General features: G+C 39.7%; 1 protein-coding gene across 1 annotated transcript; it reads left to right on the forward strand.

Annotated features, from left to right (window-relative positions):
* Positions 1 to 36: 36 nt before the first annotated feature.
* Positions 37 to 18415, forward strand: gpr143 (G protein-coupled receptor 143). The gene is made up of 11 exons (XM_066705947.1): positions 37 to 156; positions 733 to 899; positions 2858 to 3137; positions 8904 to 9013; positions 9332 to 9426; positions 10420 to 10512; positions 10624 to 10733; positions 12358 to 12466; positions 13733 to 13850; positions 14163 to 14418; positions 17449 to 18415. The coding sequence occupies exons 2-11, from the start codon at positions 861 to 863 to the stop codon at positions 17550 to 17552; spliced, it is 1314 nt and encodes a 437-aa protein (XP_066562044.1). The 5' UTR covers positions 37 to 156; positions 733 to 860; the 3' UTR covers positions 17553 to 18415.
* The last annotated feature ends 384 nt before the right edge of the window (positions 18416 to 18799 follow it).

Genomic DNA, 18799 nt, shown 5'->3' on the forward strand with positions numbered 1-18799 from the left:
CAGGATTGTTAAAGGCTCTTCATGTTGTTGCACTGGAAGCACCAGGATCATGAACTTCAGGGAAGATAAACAGGGAGTCGTGCTGTAGCCCAGCCCTGGTGCCTGCAGCTCTGACTCTGCCCAAATGGTTTTTGTTTTCAGCTGCAACTTTGCAAAGTAAGTGACATCACTTCCTCTTCAACAAAGAGTCTCTGCACAGAGGAAGTTGTGTAGGGAAACGTCTTGAGCAGGAATATATTTGTTGAACTCTGCTGAATGATTGTTTGCACACTGAATTGTTTACATAATTGTCTCCATTGTGAAACAAACAATATACATATATATCTTAATATGAATGTTTAAACAGCAGCAAAGCAACATTTGCGTGTTGGTCTGTTTGTTTGCTTTAAATGCCTAGTTGTATTCTCACTCTGTGATCTTCAGTGACACACAAATACAAGACCTGTGTCTGTTTTTTTTCTAATTTTTATTCTCTCCCCAAAGTGGACATACTTATAATTGGTGTCAGAATTCCCAGATAAAGCCTTTTCACAATGTGCAAAATGTCCGGTGCAATCCGGGAGCTGTTTCTTGTTGCTGTTGAATAAAAAAGGGATTTGAGTTGCTATTTCCTACCCTCCTATTGTCCTGCCACTGTCTCTGTCTTCTGGATGAGGTATGAACAGCTTCTTTAACAGCAGTTGTTTGTATGTACTTAGCTTTGGGTAAAGTTTGCTTTTTCAATATTTGCAGAGAGCAGCGGCACTCCTGCGCAGGTTGGTAAGGATCAGAGCTGCAGATGTGAGGGACGCCACTTGGGCTCAACCTCAACCGCCTCACAGCCTGTCACTCAGAGACGACACAGAGATGAAGCCACTGCAATGAGACTGAAGAAGGAGGGGGGTTCATACAACACTCTGGTAAACTGAAAATCAAACAAATTGCTCTTGCAGGCGATACATTATGAATATCTTCAGGCTCTATGTATACATCGCTTCTCAAGAAAGGCTTTTCAAATTCCAATCGCAGTCCTCCACAAATCAAGTTTCATTTCATATTCATAGTAAAGACCTGAGGTTCTCCAGACAGTGTACAACACACGTATGTTGTATTAGAAACATATTCACATTAATACCCAATATGAAGTGTTAATCAGGTCTTCAGGGCTGCAGTGTTATTGAGCACAGAATGAGGCTCAAGTGTGGACAAGCTCTAAACCCTGTGATTCTCTATATGTTCTCTGTAATATTGATCTTCAGACACCAGATGGCAGTAAATGGTAGACGATGCTAACAAGAACACCAGAGATGTTAGCTGTTATGTTTATGTTTACATTCTTATACTTCAGTGTTTCAGTGAAAGTGCGTTTCCTTCACACATCATTGTCTCATGCATAACTGAATCTGCTCAGCACGTGTCTTGTTACTATATCATGGATGTCATTTAAAGTAAATGTAAGTTGTATTAGTATAAAGGGGACTGCTCATCCTATCAGCACACAAATTTGTGGTGAAGGATAGCTTTGTTCAGCTTCGTAGTGACTGTGTTACTGCACTTTTGTAATGCTTTGAAGTATTTCTCGTGTAAACTGTAGGTCATCCTGGATAATAAATCAATAAAAATAATAATACAAGCATGAGACACTCTGGAACAGTGTATATTGCAAACCTGCAAAGAAAATATAATACTGACCATCAACAACACAATTTTATAACATTTCCCTTCTCCAAAGGGGCATATACACACACTCAAACACACATGTACACACACATGCTTATATATGCATGTACATGCACATAATACATGCACATGTGTGTGTAAGACAGAGAGCTGCAATTTTTTTACCTTCAAAGTGTACTTACAGCAACTGTCCTTCCAGAAGTTCTCAGACGGTACCCATCGATTAAGCAATGCATCTTTTGGAAGAAAGATCTATCCAAGGAAGCTTTAAAAAATAAATACATAAAAGTAGAAGTATTGACAAAAATGTAAAAAGGAAATGAAATCTCTTTCAAAGTTTCAATGTTCTGCAGACTGGCAGCATGAAACACATTTTCAAATCTATTAACACAGAGCATGAAAAGATTCAATCATGTTGTTTTCATTTATTTTGAAAATATATAACAGAACCCTTTATATCAAAGTCATATGGTTTTAACTGAATTCCTAATAGTTCTTATTTTTCAATTACATCGCACTTTATTCAAAATCGGTTCTTCTTTATTGTGCACACATATGTTGATTACTTTACTATGTGGCACATGGAAATAGTTGCCTTACTCGGTACACAACTTTGACAAAACATGCATTTTTCATTTGAAAGTGCTGAAACTGGATATATTTTGTAAATATAACAAAACAATACAATACAACTAAAAATCAATGCTGGAACCAGGTCAAGCCAGCAAGAGGTGGAAAACAAACTCCACATTTGCTGTCAACAAGCTTTTTAAATGCAAACCTGCCAGTGGTTTGGGGGGTATAAAGAGTTTTCATTAAAGTGGGATATTTCACTATATGTTTCGTTTACCATGCTGGTATAGACATGGCCTTCTATCCGTAACAATGTTGTAATAGTTCACTTTAAATAAGTTAAATCAACAAATACATTTCTCAGGGAATAATGCCACCACGTCTATTTCTCACCCAGAGAAATGAAACATTATTATTAGGATTATACAGTTACAATGTGTGCGTTTTTATGTTCAAAAACGCCTTTTCCAGTGTCTCCCACTGAAAGTCCCTGAAGATGTGGGCAGCTGAGATGTGGCTGAGGGATTAAACAGGAGCACATGATGAGACATCCCGTGATTTCTCTGCTAACTCAGACCAGCGACTCAATGAATGAATTTCCCTTTTCTTTCCCCCCGCCGCCGAGATCCGACCGACCCTGTCCGCCATGGCCTCCCCGCGCCTGGAGACTTACTGCTGCCCCAACAGGGACGAGTCCACCGGCTACGTGGTCAACTTCCAGCCGCGCTTCTTCAGCGCCATCTGCGTCGGCAGCGGCAGCGTCAGCCTGGTCCTCGCCGTCCTGCAGATCCTGCCCAAGCGGCTGCGGGGCTACCGGAGACTGGGCCAGTACCCCCTCCCGAAGCCGGCCTCCTCCGCCCGCATCCTCCTCATCATCAGCCTGTGCGACGTGCTGGGATGCGCAGGTGAGTGCGGGCCGGGGTGGACGTCATGTTCAGACCAGTGCTGGGTGTGATTTGCTTTATATTGGTTTTTAATAATGCATGTGTGTGGGTGGGGGGGGAGTGATGTACATTTGGGGATGGATAGATGCATCATCAGTAGCTGCAGCCTCTTCAGATCCACTGATGGGTGAAGGCCTCCCCAAGATATTAACATTTTATTTTCTGCCTTCCCATCTCACTCTCTCCCATCTTTTCCATCTTTCAGTCTGTCCTGTTTTCCTGCTGTCCGGCCCACAGCCATGGTCTTATTTCCAGGTTTTCACTGATGTCACCCACTTTTGTTTGTTCTCGGGTGCATGTATTTATTTTGCGGTCTCTTGTTTTCCCAGCATGCATCTTTGCTTTTCAATAAGATGTGCAAGTACCTCAAGTACACAATGTTCTGCTGAACACTAGCTTACATAATAACTATAGCCTGGTGACAAGTTACACACGTGTAGCTAGCAGTGTTAGAAAAGTGCATCCGGATGGAAGATTTCATAATAATACACTTTTAATTTATGATTGTTATTATTATTAGTCAAGAAAGAAGATGAGAAGTATATTTACCATTTAAATGTTTTGGTTAAAACATTGCTTTCAATTATATTCATGAAGTATGTAATTAGACAGAAATATCCACAATCTATTCTTGTATTCACATGAAGTCAGAGATGATGCCCTCCTGTCCTTGTGATTGAAAACGCATCTCGTACTGCAGTACAATGATACTTTTTCCTTTTTTATTACATTCCTCTGATGCTGTCTGTCAGCACTGTTTTTTTCTCACTTTCATTAGTTCATTGAGTTTTTGTTCCTGTACAGTTTGTTCTATTGCCATTTTTAGAAGGAATTTTCTGTGATGTGTTATGTGAGAATTCCCTCCTTAAAAAGAGTACATCTTTAATACATTTCTTCTTCTTCTAACGATCTATGTGTCCTTCCTAGGCCTTGCATACAATACACCCCTAAATCAAAAAGCATAGTATATATTTTCTTGATTTTCTGGTCTTTCTGAGACTGAGCTCAAGGCTGCTGAGTCGGATTAGTACGGACGGGTCTTGTGAGGGAACAGCGATGGAGGAATGAAAGGAAACCGATGACTTGTACCAGCTTAGCACGTTTTAATCTCTAACAGTGAATACAGTCTCATTCTTATGAGGACAGCACTCTGACAGAGAGACTGCGTTATAGTCTTCAACACAGTTGAACTGTAAGCAAAAAAACAGCAAACATATCAACAAATTAATACAACAGGTGGAATGGAGACGACCCAAAATCTCTGTCTGTCACCGTGGCCTTGTGCTTCATGCAGAAAGATCATATGTATCTTGAAGAAAATTAGACTGTTCTGCTCTTTTGGGGGCACTCATTATATAATGGCAACCTGTCTGTCTATATTCTACCTCAGTGTGCACAATCTGTTGTCACATTAAAAGGGACCCAGATATTATAGGTAAGATATTAAATAAGTTGTAACTTGGAAACAGAGGTGTCGGAGTTTGTGTCCTCCGCCTGCAGCCTGAACTACATTCGCACAATTAAACACAATTGACAGCGTTATGATTTCTCGGGTGATTCACATGTTGTCATAATTGTGCGTGAGGTAACTGTCAGTCTTCTCTCGAGCAGGTGGTTAAGGTATAAGGTCTGAGTCTCGATGCATCCGAGGGAGACAGTGAATGTGCATTTGCCCTTTCAGTAGTATAATATTTGTGGTCATTTAAGCCGAGATGGATTCAGTCCTGACAGCGCACTAACGATGCTTTAAATATGTGTAAATAAATTATATGTTGTTTTCTTACAAAATGAAAATGATTTGTGTTGGGATTGTGCTTCAAATTGTACAAAAGACGTGTAGGGGTCACTTGATTGTGGATATGTGAAGGTTAGTTTAAATTTCATAGTATTCAAATCTTTTTATTAAAGGATTAGATTAGACAACATATACAGATATTACTTGAGTATTTCATCTGTCAAATGTATGTTTAAGAGGAGTAGCTTATTTAATATGTATGTAAATATTTTATTGCTCTTATCTGTTGTGGCGTAATCAATCAACAATGTACTAACAGGAGCATTAGTGATCTAATTATATTTAAGTCATGCTTTTTATTTGTATCATTGTGATAGTTGAATAAGAGCAGAATATATGCTTTTAAATTCCTGTGAGTATACAATTGAAGATGCATAAGCTATTCTCTTTATAGATCAGGGAATTCACATCACATGTATAATGTACATGTTAACTGTGATTTCCACAGTATATATGTATTTTTTATTACTATATGAACACAATTGTTTCTTTTCATCTGTTCTTGGTGGAAAATGGGAGTAATCGATCAGATAAACGTTTGTAGTACTGCTTAAAGAAAAACTAAGATAAATAGTGGGTATAAAAGTCCAGAACAGCACTTTGTTATGTGAATCATCGATATTACAAAACAGAGCACTTTGAACTGCCTATAGTCAGATGTATTGCTGAAAGCATGATTTTAAGCTTCATGTTCTTCAAGCTATAGGAAAAAAAACAACATAAAGAAAATGACTGACGGAGTGACACTTTTCTGAATTCCAATAAATATGGAATATGTGTTTCAATTCAATTATTTTTTGTAGAAGACGGATTCAAGTTTTCATTTAAAAGTTTATTTATTTGTATGCTAGGGATCACTGTGAATGGAGTGAATAAAGATCTATAACCATTGACCTGGAGATGATTAAAATAGCTCCCTTGTCAAGTGTCATATTGGTGATGTATTAACATTTGTACATACACTCACCTAAAGGATTATTAGGAACACCTGTTCAATTTCTCATTAATGCAATTATCTAACCAACCAATCACATGGCAGTTGCTTCAATGCATTTAGGGGTGTGGTCCTGGTCAAGACAATCTCCTGAACTCCAAACTGAATGTCTGAATGGGAAAGAAAGGTGATTTAAGCAATTTTGAGCGTGGCATGGTTGTTGGTGCCAGACGGGCCGGTCTGAGTATTTCACAATCTGCTCAGTTACTGGGATTTTCACGCACAACCATTTCTAGGGTTTACAAAAAATGGTGTGAAAAGGGAAAAACATCCAGTATGCGGCAGTCCTGTGGGCGAAAATGCCTTGTTGATGCTAGAGGTCAGAGGAGAATGGGCCGACTGATTCAAGCTGATAGAAGAGCAACTTTGACTGAAATAACCACTCGTTACAACCGAGGTATGCAGCAAAGCATTTGTGAAGCCACAACACGTACAACCTTGAGGCGGATGGGCTCCACAGCAGAAGACCCCACCGGGTACCACTCATCTCCACTACAAATAGGAAAAAGAGGCTACAATTTGCACAAGCTCACCAACATTGGACAGTTGAAGACTGGAAAAATGTTGCCTGGTCTGATGAGTCTCGATTTCTGTTGAGACATTCAGATGGTAGAGTCAGAATTTGGCGTAAACAGAATGAGAACATGGATCCATCATGCCTTGTTACCACTGTGCAGGCTGGTGGTGGTGGTGTAATGGTGTGGGGGATGTTTTCTTGGCACACTTTAGGCCCTCACAGTGCCAATTGGGCATCGTTTAAATGCCACGGCCTACCTGAGCATTGTTTCTGACCATGTCCATCCCTTTATGACCACCATGTACCCATCCTCTGATGGCTACTTCCAGCAGGATAATGCACCATGTCACAAAGGTCGAATCATTTCAAATTGGTTTCTTGAACATGACAATGAGTTCACTGTACTAAACTGGCCCCCACAGTCACCAGATCTCAACCCAATAGAGCATCTTTGGGATGTGGTGGAACGGGAGCTTCGTGCCCTGGATGTGCATCCCACAAATCTCCATCAACTGCAAGATGCTATCCTATCAATATGGGCCAACATTTCTAAAGAATGCTTTCAGCACCTTGTTGAATCAATGCCACGTAGAATTAAGGCAGTTCTGAAGGCGAAAGGGGGTCAAACACAGTATTAGTTTGGTGTTCCTAATAATCCTTTAGGTGAGTGTAATGTCCACACGATTGTACATAATGGGTGTAGGGTAGATAGGCTGTGTGTTGTTAATGTTTAAATGGTTATTAAAAATATAACTTTTGCTGGGTGCAAGAAGGAGCAATAATATATAGGAGGTATCTGTGCCAATCTGACTCCCTGTTGAATACACAAAAAATATAATAAAACCTGACAGCTGTACGATTTTATACTCAACCTGATTATGTGAATTAATCGGTGAAGAGTTCAATTTAACCGCTGAAAAGGGCGTAGCTGGTCTCTCTAGCTCCCCAGTGCGGGTCTTTTGAGAAGATACACCAAATCCATGCAGTCAAACAGTACGTTTCAGGGTTTTTTTATGTGGTGCATTGCCAGTAGCTAAAGCAATGACAATCAATTGTTTTTGTTAGAGCTCAATAGAGCAATAAATCTGAATCTCCCGAAATCTCCCGAAACAGGATGACTTATTGCGATTGTAATGTCCTGCCCATAGCTCGAATTCTTCAATAAAATGGATGATGCCAGGAATTAATATACATGTCCAGTCTCTCATTTATCTCCCCACTTGTTAATCCGCCAAATTCTCAATTCCGCCAAAAATCGCCAAGAATGAATCCATGCCCATTATAAAACGACTCGGTAATGTGCCAATTCGCAAACCGCCATCCGCCAAAGAGGTCTGAATCTCAGTCCTTGTATTTAGTACTTGTTAGTCCGACAAATGATACGTCATCCAACATGAATTGACAATACTACAAAATAACTAAAAACTAAATTGTTTACTATAAACCAAACGGCATGTGCTCTCATTAATCCACCAAATTTTCACACAATGATATGCGGAAGATAAACGAGAGTGGTGTTCTTCTGTATGTAATATAACATATAACAAGAATAATATAAGTGTAATATAAATATGTAGGAGAAGTGACCCAATTAAGCATAGTTGGTATGTTTTTATTTACCTACCCCATTTTACACAAATAATTATTCCGAAGTGAAAGATACACAAATGTGTAACCCATTCACATTATTTTACTCAGATTTCAAGTGGCACACATACATCAAAGCAAACTCTGGCCCACATTAGATTAGACCACAGTCTGCAGCCCCACATGTTCAGCCTGATTAACCTTTTGATCATTAATAAACGGCAAGTGAACATCAAAGAAAGGGAATTTCAACTTCCCTCAGCCATCAGGCCTTGTGTGTTTGATTTCATGTCCTTCTGCTTTTTCACTTCCATTGACAGGCAGTGAAAGTTGCTGGTCAGGCACGCCAGTCAACAACAAGCTAATTTGATACCAGTAGAGGCAAAGCCAAAAGGCCAAATAATGCATAATTCAGTGTATTCTTCTTTCTAACTTGTTATGCTTGTGAGTATGCCCCTACAGTTCATTTGCTTTGAGTACAGAGAGTGGCTCATATTTTTTTAGTTCCAGTTGAAAGTATTTTACGAGAGCGTATTGGATCATCAGTTCCCATGCAGTGCTGCACGCCCCCTCGGCTGTTGTAATAACGCCGCTAACCCCCCTGAGGGAGGCGAACACACATGATGTCAGTGTTGTTCTTTTGCTCTGTAGCATAATTCATCTTTTGTAATGAAGTGATGCAGTTTCCAAACTGGTGTTGTTTGCGTTGTTGTTAAATATCTTTGCCATTCATTCATAAATGCCCTGTTCAACAGAAATCACACACACAGCCACTCTAGTAGATATACAGTTGTGTGCCTCAGTGCAGCTCATGTTTCTATGTTTCTTTCACAGGGATCATTCTCAGATCGTCCGTGTGGCTCAGCTCGGAAAACTTCATCGCCAGGATTTCAGTCACCAATACCACGGAAGTGTGGCCGGCTACGTTCTGCGTGGGCAGCGCGGTGCGTAGGATCCCCTTTTCTGTCTTTCTGGCTGGAATGAATTATCTCAGTCAAGTTAGAAATATCACTCTGTTAGCAGCAGCAGAAAGTAGGTGGAATATCTCTCCAAATTACAGCGTGACACATTCAAAAATCCACTTGTGTGAAATCAGTTCATTTCAATTTTATTCATTTTATGCAACCGAATTAGCGGCATTATTACCAGGAGGAATATCACATCTATTTCCAAAATATGAATGCTGAGTTTGAGCTGAAAATGCAGAATATTATGAAGCTGTATTGACTTAACCAATCAGACCGATTGTGCTCTTTTTGCAGATGTGGATCCAGTTATTTTATAGCGCCTCTTTCTGGTGGACATTCTGTTACGCTGTGGACGTCTATTTAGTTGTTAAAAGATCAGCTGGACTAAGGTATTCCCAAGTTACCAGTGTAATAAAAAAACTGCTTTTTTGTTGTATGACTGATGAGTTTTCCTGTCTTTACATGACAGCTTGCTTATTTGCTATATTGTTTTGGAGAAAACCGTGTCTCAGAAAAACGAAGGAACTGGAATTGTAACATAAAATTTGAAATTTGGTAAATGCTTAATATCATACTTCTTTATGCTTTGGCCATATCCCATTCACACCTATGAGTGGAATTGACTTTTTTAAATGTAACCCATTTAAACTTAAGAGACAACCTTCAAAATAGTTTTCTGCTCCTGTAAATTAAAATGTCGAGGCACCCATAACCTGAATATAGAAGAATTTAGAATTCAGACCCTTCTTTTTGTTACAGAACAATATTTTCTTTACTTAAAAGCAAAATGCTGCTTATTGATCAATTTCCCAGAAGCCATTGCATCTGCAGAGGGAGGACACAGTTGATGTATTGCCTGCCTAACCTGAATGAATTTGTTTTAAGTGAAAGGAATTTGTCGACAAATACCGCTGGTTTGGCTCAATGAACAGAGCTGTACTTTTAAAAGTTGTTCAATGGACAAAGTTGTAAGTGGCCTAAAGCCAGAGTCGAGTCCTGACGTTGATTGTGTTCCTACACAAAGATGAACTCTTAGTGCCTCGCGCTCTCCTTTTTAATGCTTCACTTGTTATATCACTTTAGCTTGTTAAAATGAGCTTTAGCTTGTTAGCTTGTTTCTCATATATTTGAGAAATCTACATTGTTAGTAATACTCTCTGATGAGCAAAATACAAGTATGGTTATGACTTGTGCACTCTCGAGTTCAACAGATTCATAAAAACCTTCTCATCTTTTTAAAAGGCAATTTGAATACCTTTCTTGGCACACGTATTTGCTATATATAATGTATATATTAGACAAATATATAAAGAAGAGAATGCACAGAATCTCAGTTAATTGCAGCCCTTTTAATTGGTCCCACTTCTGTTCGACTGTTTCAGCACCATCGTGTTGTACCACATGATCACGTGGGGGCTGGCGGTCTTGCTGTGTGTGGAGGGAGTGGCGATGCTCTACTATCCTTCCATTTCAAGGTGCGTGTAATATTCAGTGCCAACGAGAAGAGCGTGAGACGGGTTTATCTCACTGCCCAGAATATCTTTCATGGTCGCACTGTTTTATGTTTTTAATGTCTCTCCTTCCAGCTGTGAAAACGGACTAGAACATGCCATCCCCCATTACATCACCACCTACGCGCCATTACTGCTCGTGCTAATTGTCAACCCGGTACTGTTTGGAAGGACCGTGTCAGCCGGTAAGTCAGCGTTCAGTCTGCGGTGAAGTGCGTCATGGGGGGCTGTGGCTTATTTATCACTGAGATAAAAGGCAATGGGTTTTAGACACCAAAAATCACTGTTAAATCATCGAGAAGCACTTTTTATATCCATATGTTCATGTTCAAGTCCAAGTTGATGGTATGGCTGTATTGTTCATGTAACTATACCGTTTCTCTACATTTTAAATGATCTATTGCATTTAAATATGGTTTACTTTGTGAGCTTTACAGGATTTATTGCAACTTAGAAATAAACTGTTCAATACTATTACGTACATAATGTTTGTTTTAAAATGCCTTTCAGGAGTGCAAATGGTAAGGAGTCATAAATATACAAGTACAGTCTGTTGACACTGTGGCACTATTCACTTGTATTGTCTCCCTGAGTTGCTGATGTCAGGGGCCTTGATCTCCAGCATGATCTCGATTGATGTCTCTGATACAATCCATGCAATCCAATGTCCCCTTAGAGCAGTGGTTCCCAAACCGTTTAAAATAATTAAAAGTCTGATTTAGGAAATTATTAGTTCAATTAAGGGTTAAATTAAGTCATTGAGAGCTCAGTTGGAACAAAAACCAGCAGGGTAGGGGGTCCCCCAGGACCGGTTTGGGAACCACTGCCTTAGAGGGAAGGGTCACTGCAAATCATTACAGTTATTCTGAGTGATCACCTTTATCCTATGGTGACACATTTCTATTCTGATGGGAGTGGTCTCTTCCAGGATGACAATGCCCCAATCCACAGGGCACGAGGGTCACTGAATGATGTGATGAGTATGAAAATGATGTGACTCATATGCTATGGCCTTCGCAGTCTCTAGATCTCAACCCAATTGAACACCTATGGGAGATTGTGGACCAACATGTTAGACAGCGCTCTCCACCACCATCATCAAAACCCCAAATGAGGGAATATCTTTTGGAAGAATGGTGTTCATCCCTCCAGTAGAGTCCAGAGACTCTAGAATCTGTGCCAAGAGCATTGAAGCTGTTCTGGGGCTTGTGGTGCCCAACACCTTAATGAGACACTTTATGTTGGATTTTCTTTTGTCACCTGTGTGTATATCCTCGGCAAAGACAATAATCTGCTGTTACACACATGACGTGAAAACAGAAATACTCAAACTTTCTGTATCTTTTGAAGTATTACAGATCCTTTAGTTACATGGCTGAGATTTATTGTCATCCCTACAGATTTATTGTGCTTATATTTCAGTTTCAAGAGAACCATTTTAAATTGTGTTCCTTCTAAAGTCATATGAAGCGATATAGGCAAAATTAGGTGCAATTCTCCACAGGCTTGTCTTTAACATTTGACCCGTTGCGGTCCTGACAGCAGCTGTTTCATCTTCCACAGCAAAGTAATTTAAAATTAGATTCCAGACAATACATGGAAGTGTATCCGTTTTTAATATCATGGCAATATTTGAATTTCATGACCACACAGTGTGCAATGCCGTGAATCTGTGATATTAATTATATGGCAGAGAAATCAGATTACGTGACACCATGTCAGTCCCTCTCCAGCAATGTGATTCATGTTCTCAACACATATCTCGGTGGTTATTTTATATTTTATTTTGCTTTCATGTCTTCGATGCAGTTACATCACTACTGAAAGGAAGACAGGGGATATACACAGAGAACGAGAGACGACTGGGAACAGAGATAAAAACACGATTCTTCAAAATCATGCTTGTTTTTGTAATTTGGTAAGAGTCATGCTTATTTTATTTCCTCCTTTTGAAGGGATTTTAATTTTCCATAATTAAAAAGTAATTGGATCATATGTATACTCTATCTGTCTATCTCTATCGATCCTTTGCTGAGAATAAAGATTGTTGAACAGACAGATGATAAAAAGAGAATAACCTTATGTAATGGATACCCTTGCAAGTCAGAATGGGCCACAATGTTGAAAGACACTTCTACAGTGATAACAAAATGATAACCCCACTAACCCGAAAAGGGCTCAAGAGAAACAAAAGTCAATATTTAAAACTCCATTAGTCTTACCAACTTTTAAATCTGGGATATTTGCAACACGAAGGGTTGAATTCTCTTAAGAATGAACCTAAATGGGCAGGTTGTACATATATACCTTATATTTGTAGGGAATACATTTATATGCACACTTTAAACTTTCAATAAAGAATAAAACACTTTGCCCTGCATATCAATACCTCCTGAACAGGGCCAGATGCATGACAATTGACTTTGTGTTTACTGTGTCAAACCAATCTATTTTCTAACGGCCCTAATCAATAAACCCTCCCGGTGCCTGAGAACCGATGCACAACTTTCCTGAAGGATGTCTTAGCCGTGTAAATGTGACCTTCTTCTCATTATTATACTAAATCTAAACGCAAATCCATGTACTACTCGATGGCACTTTCAAGGCATCATATCACAGCTGTCCTGTCGGAACTCTTGTGCTTTAGAATCATAGCTGTTTCTGCAAAAAGCCTTTACTTAACAAACCAGATCAATACCATCACCTAGATAGTCTGCTTTTGTATGATAAGATACAAGGGCTTTCACAGTAACATGTAAAGGAAAACGTGTTTTGCTTTGGCTGCAGACTCTTCTGTTACGGTACCTGCTTTAACAGCAGTCGTAGAAAAATTGATACATATTGGTATTCATAAAATCGCTATTAATACGACGCTGAGAAACAAAATGTTGATTTACATCATAACTGACACTCTGAATACATTGTGTATCATGTTTGTACTTAATGACAATTTTTTTCAGCAGAAACGTTATTGAAATCAACCTTTCCAACACTATGAGGAAACCTGGTTTGTATTGAGTCTCATGGATCAGTGTGTAACTCATTATTGTTATAAGAGATTGCCTTTGACGAGTCCACTCACATTGACACACAACACAATAACTCTAATAACTCTAATACATTAAATGATTATGTCATTAGGAGAACGTAGCAGGCACAATCAAAACCTGTTTGAAATTCACAGTTGGCTGCCAAACCTGATCAACGAGAGCCTTCTGTTTTATCTGGAGATGCAGGCCGACATCAAAGCCAGTCACCTCAAGAATGTGAGAAACGCTGCCCTGATCACATGGTTTATAATGGTGAGTTTGTGTATGTTTTTTTCATATTGTCACCAGTTTACGTTAGTGTCAGTGCTAGGGTTGTGTTTAGGCTTCAGATTGTGGTGTTGGGTACGGCTGGGGATACATGAGTTGGGACTTCAAGCCTTAAGTCTCCCCACATCCTCCAATTATCTGGACTTAGTTTATTCAGTAGAGATGCTAATGAAACGCTAATTAACACTAATGGCGGTGTGTGTTCGGATCCTCTTACCTTGATCTATGACAACTCCTGACCAGACCTCCGACATCACAGTGACATCAGTGTACCGCGTGCGTCTCGTCTCTCCCCAGGGGATCCTCAACCCCATGCAGGGCTTCCTCAACACCCTGGCGTTCCATGGCTGGACCGGCTTCGACGTCGACCTGAGCGTCCAGCGCCGCCGGGAGATCCCCTGGGACTCAGCCTCCACGTCGGCCGCAGCGGCGGGTGCCTACAACCCCACCGTGGGCTCCTCGCTCAACTACCAGGGCTACGTGCAGGAGGCCAAGAAGGGCATGAACGGCAACGGGCAGCAGGCCTCCGACGCCATCAGCGTCCTCTCCGAAGGTAACAGACACAGCGATGAGAATCACGGCAGGGTGTCGCCGGTGTACCACGGCTGGTGATGCCCATGCTGTTGAGTGCCAGGGGCCGATCGGGCGAGGGCGGGGGGGACCGGGTTTCAGAGTTGTTTTAAGAAGAAAGGAATGCATATCAATCCAATCGGGACCGCCACACTGCCTGGGGACAGTCCATCTCCATCGTTATAACACAGCAAATCATGTGTGTGTGTATATATAGTTTGTAGATGCCTCATTTCTCTGCCAGGAAGCACGATTTCTTAGCAAAACCTTCAGTGAAGAAAAGCAATGACAGAAACTGCTTTTGATCTGAAACAGCCTGACTTGCCTGCGTGTGTCCGAAATGTCAGGTTCTCAATCAGACCATCTTAATAAGAACAGATTTTTAACCCACGCTACTACCTGGGGTAACACTTTACATTAAGTGTCCCTAATTACTGTGTATTTACACTGTAATTACTTGTTATAGTGTAAATACAGTGCAAATAGGCATACTTACACTGGTAGTAATTAGGGACACTAAATGTAAGTGTTACCCTAGCACAGTAAAAACATTGTAACCATGCACAATTACAGTGTAAATAGGTATAATTACACTGGTAGTTACCAAGTAATTACAGTGTAAATAAACAGTAATTAGGGACACTAACTGTAAAGTGTAACCAATTAAGGGTAATGTTGACCAGTACACTGTGTATTGATCACCACAAATTGAGCTCTGTTTGATTGGATGTACCTGATGACAGTTAACAACAGGAGGACCGTTGTTCATGCTGTTTATTGAATAACTCCTGTAATAAACGGTTGTGTAATCTTACAGGAGATAAATACCTATTGGTAGAAATCGTTCTTACCTTGCTCTAGAAACTAAAGTGCCACGGTCCTCATTATCATTGCTCTTCAACACCTTAAGCATACTCACATTAAATAAAGAAATGGCACCCAGATTACGCACCATCGAGAGGCAGAACTAACGTGAGGAGATGAACCGTCCTGACAGCTTGAACAGATCTATTAAGAACCATAAAGCACCGCAATTCGACATTCCGCATATTTGTGAAAGGAAAGGCAAATTGTGCTTCTTCTCTTATCATTCGCAAAACATTGGAAGTAATATTTATTTCACATGTAACTCGGATTTTTAAAATGTGGTGTGAATTAGTACGCCACACAAATCATTATCACAAAAATCATTATAAAACAAAACAGATTGGGGGGGCACATCAACACCATTCACCCAATGTGGATGTAACTACCCTCAAATTAAAGATGAAAGTCTACACTTAAAGCACATCTTGATTGTTTCCTTTCAAATCCATTGTGGTGGCGTGCAGAGACAAAATATTTATGGACCTAACTGTATCTGTAGAACACAAAAAGAATAATTCCAACACTAATCTGAGAATAACAAGCTTTCCTCCAAACTTGTGTACCTGTGCAAATAATGTTTCAAATGAATGATTTCAATGGTGCTTCATAAAACAAATCAATTAAAAGCACAGATAAAAACTCAGGAGATTTCTATTAACATGGCTAGCAGCTACTTATATATTTGTTCTGTGAAGTTAATTAACACTGTTAGAGTGTTTTTTTTTATTATAGTGTGTGAGGATTTAATACATATTTTTCATGAGGTTGTGCTCTGAAATAACTAATAAAAACATGTCAATAAACACTAAGCTGTGGATATTTCTGTGAACAAAACACTGGTTAGGTGTAAGTCACCTTGATGGATACAGGAAGCTGGAAGACACAATAAACATAATTACATATTCAACATTAAAAACATATCCCCCCAGGCAAAGTGTCAGTTCTCTCACAGCTCCTTTGCAGTGCGATCCCTGGACTGCCTAGACAAAACTGCTTTCTTAGTAAAGCTGCTGGGATGTTTTCAAGAAGTGTACGAGAGTTTCAGGATTCGCTCCGTTGAGTTTTCTGTCAGAGACATCTTTAGGAACATGCACATTGCAACACAGCTCTAAGTTGTGTGTCTGTTTTCTGGTTTGTGTAGAACATTAAACTACTGCACAGTAAGAACGATGTGCTTAGGAAACAAACTGCTGCAGGCAAAACAAGAATCGCACTCAAATTGCAGACACGTGTCTTAAGATGGTCAGCTGGGTGTATGATTTGACTCATTAATTCAATATTGGGGATTTGGTTGTGGGTTATAGATCACTGTGAGAAAACAAGGTCTCAGTAAAAGACATAAACATGAGGTGGGCCGTCTGCTGCACTGAACCTTGGGAAGTCCGGTCTTAGCAGAGATCGGGACTCGGCCACTCTATCATTTCCTCTGCCCCAGATAACCGCTTTATTCGCACAGCCTCAGGGGGCATCTCCGAGGACAGCCTTTCTCTCTCTGAAAAAAGTAGTTTAAAGAGAGAGACTCCCGAGTGTTTGAGGAGGAATTGTCATAGATTTCCAATTATTCAAAAGTGGCCGTAAAGCAGTCTTACACAATTGTCATTCCTTGTACAGTCTGTAGCCGACATCAGGGGCGACAAACCAGTGAGATTTTTGTGGAACCAAAGTAAATTCTCTTTTTAGTCTTTCTTCGGAAGTATCGTTATTCAATTTAGGCACACCGTTTATGTTGAGCCTGAAAGTGTTGTTCACCACTTTCCACAGAAACAGTAGCAAATAAACAGCTATATAAATAACAACTTTGTAATTTAAGCAACAATTGTATGAGATTGAGATTGTGGATAGACTACGCTTCAGAGAACAGATTGTTTTTATTGACATCCAGCGTTCATGAAGCATGCAAACTAAAGGCAAAGCCAGAGATATGACTAGAAATCAGGGTATAATCCTCAGAAATAGCAACTGGAACTATCCAGCAAGCATCCTCTGATTTTACACCCGTAAGAACAATCATAAGAGAGGACAGCCATGTGTGTGTGTTTATTACCGACGTCTCTGGAATGCCAACATGTTGAGAACAGAAGCAAGCAAATAAAGTAAAAACAACAAAACCTTAACCGAGTCTTTTCTTTTGTCTTTGTCTTGTTAGGTTCAGAGTCTAGTACAGTTGAAATCCACATTTCGAGTGAGCTCCGTGACTTTGAGGGCATAGATGCTGATGGGGAATCGATGGAAAACTCTGAAAAGCATTAGCTGGTGAGAGGAGCTCCATGACCTGTTAGCTTCCCAAATTGTGTGTATTCACTTGATCTGATGCTCCCTTCGACTGCGCAGGATACGTTTCCATTTCTTTTGCGATTTCACAGTGAAGCAGATATCTCAGAGATGCCTTTAATGCATCCCCCCCAAAAATTGCAGTATTTAAATATTCACCGATTGTGTCTTTGAAGGGCATTTGTGGATGGATTTTTCTTACCAAAACCACAGTTTGAATACTAAGGACAGAAAATATCACACAGTTCAAATATACAGTAAAGATCAATACATAGAAAAGCATTTACAGTATTTGACAAAACTAGCTTTTTTTGTTTTATTACTACTATTTCTACTGCTACTACTAATAAAAAAATAATCATGAAGTCAAAGCTAGGTTAGGAAAATCACATCATCTAAACCTTTTCATTTAACAATAAACTAGAGGTGCAGCATCACAATAATATATTGCAATTCCATAAGAATAGGTTTTATTTGGTTGCGATTCAGAGGGACCAAGTGTTAAACAGGTTATTAGGTATATCAGACACTGCTGAAATGAAGGTTACAAATCCTGCTGCACAGACGCCCCCCTAAAGTCCGAGATCTAAGAGAACAAAATCGATTGACATTGTATGAAAGATTCGTCAGTATTGTGTATTTGCCAGGTTATGAACAGTGAATCATGAACACACTCGACTGTTAGATTTACAGCTTTCAAAATGTGCCTTAATTCAGCAAACGGACATCCTGTCGAAGGCAATGGCCCACAGTTCTTCATTCTTCTTTGTATCTCAGTAAAAATTGTTATTTCTTCCTTGAATGTGCAAATCAGATTAAAAATAAAAGTGCATAAAGACTGACATGTTCTGTATTGGTGTCTTTTGGGGGGTTGTTCAGTTTTCTGAATGCATTTGGGATTTTATGGAATAGATTTCTTTCATCTGACTGGTAAGTACGCTTCATTTCCCCCATGTGTGAAATATGATCTGTTATAATGAATAAGAATGACGCGTTTCGATTTTAATGAACCTGTAGAAGCTCAGGAAGTTCCTACGCTGGGAATTACACACTGATTCGCCACCTGACTAAAGCCTGCATCCCGTGTTGAATGAATAATAACTAACTGAGGTTGATAAACCACTATATAGGGGTTGAATAACAACTAAAAAGTAATCAATTCTAAATGTGATCGATTAGCTAACGATAATCAACGCTGCTGCTCGGTAAATGCAACAAGACAAAAT

This window comes from Amia ocellicauda, chromosome 6 (assembly GCF_036373705.1).
Source record: "Amia ocellicauda isolate fAmiCal2 chromosome 6, fAmiCal2.hap1, whole genome shotgun sequence".
NCBI lineage: Eukaryota > Metazoa > Chordata > Actinopteri > Amiiformes > Amiidae > Amia > Amia ocellicauda.